Raw genomic sequence first — 1,350 nt, 5'->3', positions numbered from 1 at the left:
GACGATGACATCAGCACCAGGAGCAAGAGGAGTGAGGGGGACGATGAGTGTGAATGCTGTGGAGTCGGAGCAGCACAGCTGCAGGAATTAAAGCAAAATGGTTAGACATGTTGGGATGATTAAATTAATTCGGTTCAACCGGTCACCTCAACACCATGTTGGTTAGTTTCTTTAGAGCATCACATATCATTTACACTTGGATTGATTGAAAATGTTTCCTGTTAACATAAACGTCTTCATCCTGTGATGGTGCCTTTATATCAACGTGTGTGCAGTCCATAGCTCCGATTACATCAGGAAAACTGTCTGTTGCTGCAAACTGTGCTTTAATGTTGGCCTGTTCTGCTGCATTGTGGGTAATTTGGTATTCCTGGTTGACGTACGTATCATTCCAGCCACACAGCTGGCATGGCTGGGACCAAAATAAACCTGCGTTGACTCACCTGTCTGCCCTCTTAGGTGTTGGACGTTTCCGGCGCCACGGTGATCCAGACGGCGTTGCCCTGCTGCCAGGTGGAGGTGTTGGACAACTGCGGTCACTCTGTGGCTTTAGAGAGGCCAAGGAAACTGGCTACACTCATCTCCGACTTCCTGTCTGCGCGGGAAGGCAGGGATGCCAAAAAACGATCCTGAAGAAAACGTTTTTAATTTCAGACGAAGAGTTCTGTTGATTTATAAAGATGAAGAGAAAAATAACGTTGTGTTAGGGATGATGCTGAGTTGTGGTTTGGTAAAGGTTCGCTGTGGAAGTTTAAAAAAGGCACAAAAATATGTACTATGCTGTGGGAAGTAGGGGTGTGGAGGGTGCTGCAGCGCAGCCTGATGAATGCCAGAGAGCATGCACGTCCACATATAAACTTAAAGAGTCAACGGCACATTTCAAACTTCAACAATATTTTAATATTATTGAGCTTGGTCCATCTGGAACATAAACCAGCACTGTTTTAAATGTGTGTGCGGTTTAGCGTCCACTTTAAATGATAAGAACGAGTCATGACTGCAGATTCATGGATAATATCTGTTCATAATGCAGGTGCTGGTCATAACATTAGAATCATTTTCATTAGTTGTCCTTAAAATCATCAACTTTAAAAGAAATAGACGTTTGAAATATATCAGTCTGTGTGTAATGAATGAATATAATATACGAGTTTCACTTTTTGAATGGATTTACTGAAATAAATCAACTTTTTCACGATATTCTAATTTTATGACCAGCACCTGTATCGGTTATATTTGTTTTATTCAGGGATGATAAACTCACTGCACCCCTCTAACAAACACTTGGCTATGACAACAATTCTGATTTTAGGACATTCTTGAAGTTTTAAGCACTTATTTAGGTCCACA

The 1,350-nt window shown here is 41.6% G+C and overlaps 1 protein-coding gene across 1 annotated transcript in view; it reads left to right on the top strand.

Moving 5' to 3' along the window:
- LOC119412706 (monoacylglycerol lipase abhd6-A) overlaps positions 1–869 on the top strand; it is a 9,659-nt gene extending 8,790 nt beyond the window's left edge. Inside the window, exon 9 of the mRNA XM_037679742.1 lies at positions 460–869. Within this exon, the coding sequence (XP_037535670.1) occupies positions 460–633 (174 nt within the window). The 3' untranslated portion in view covers positions 634–869. The remainder of the gene's footprint in view (positions 1–459) is intronic.
- Positions 870–1,350: the final 481 nt, after the last annotated feature.

This window comes from Nematolebias whitei, chromosome 7 (assembly GCF_014905685.2).
Source record: "Nematolebias whitei isolate Nwh7 chromosome 7, NemWhi1, whole genome shotgun sequence".
NCBI classification, from domain to species: Eukaryota; Metazoa; Chordata; class Actinopteri; order Cyprinodontiformes; family Rivulidae; genus Nematolebias; species Nematolebias whitei.
This window is presented reverse-complemented; position numbering and strand designations above follow the sequence as displayed.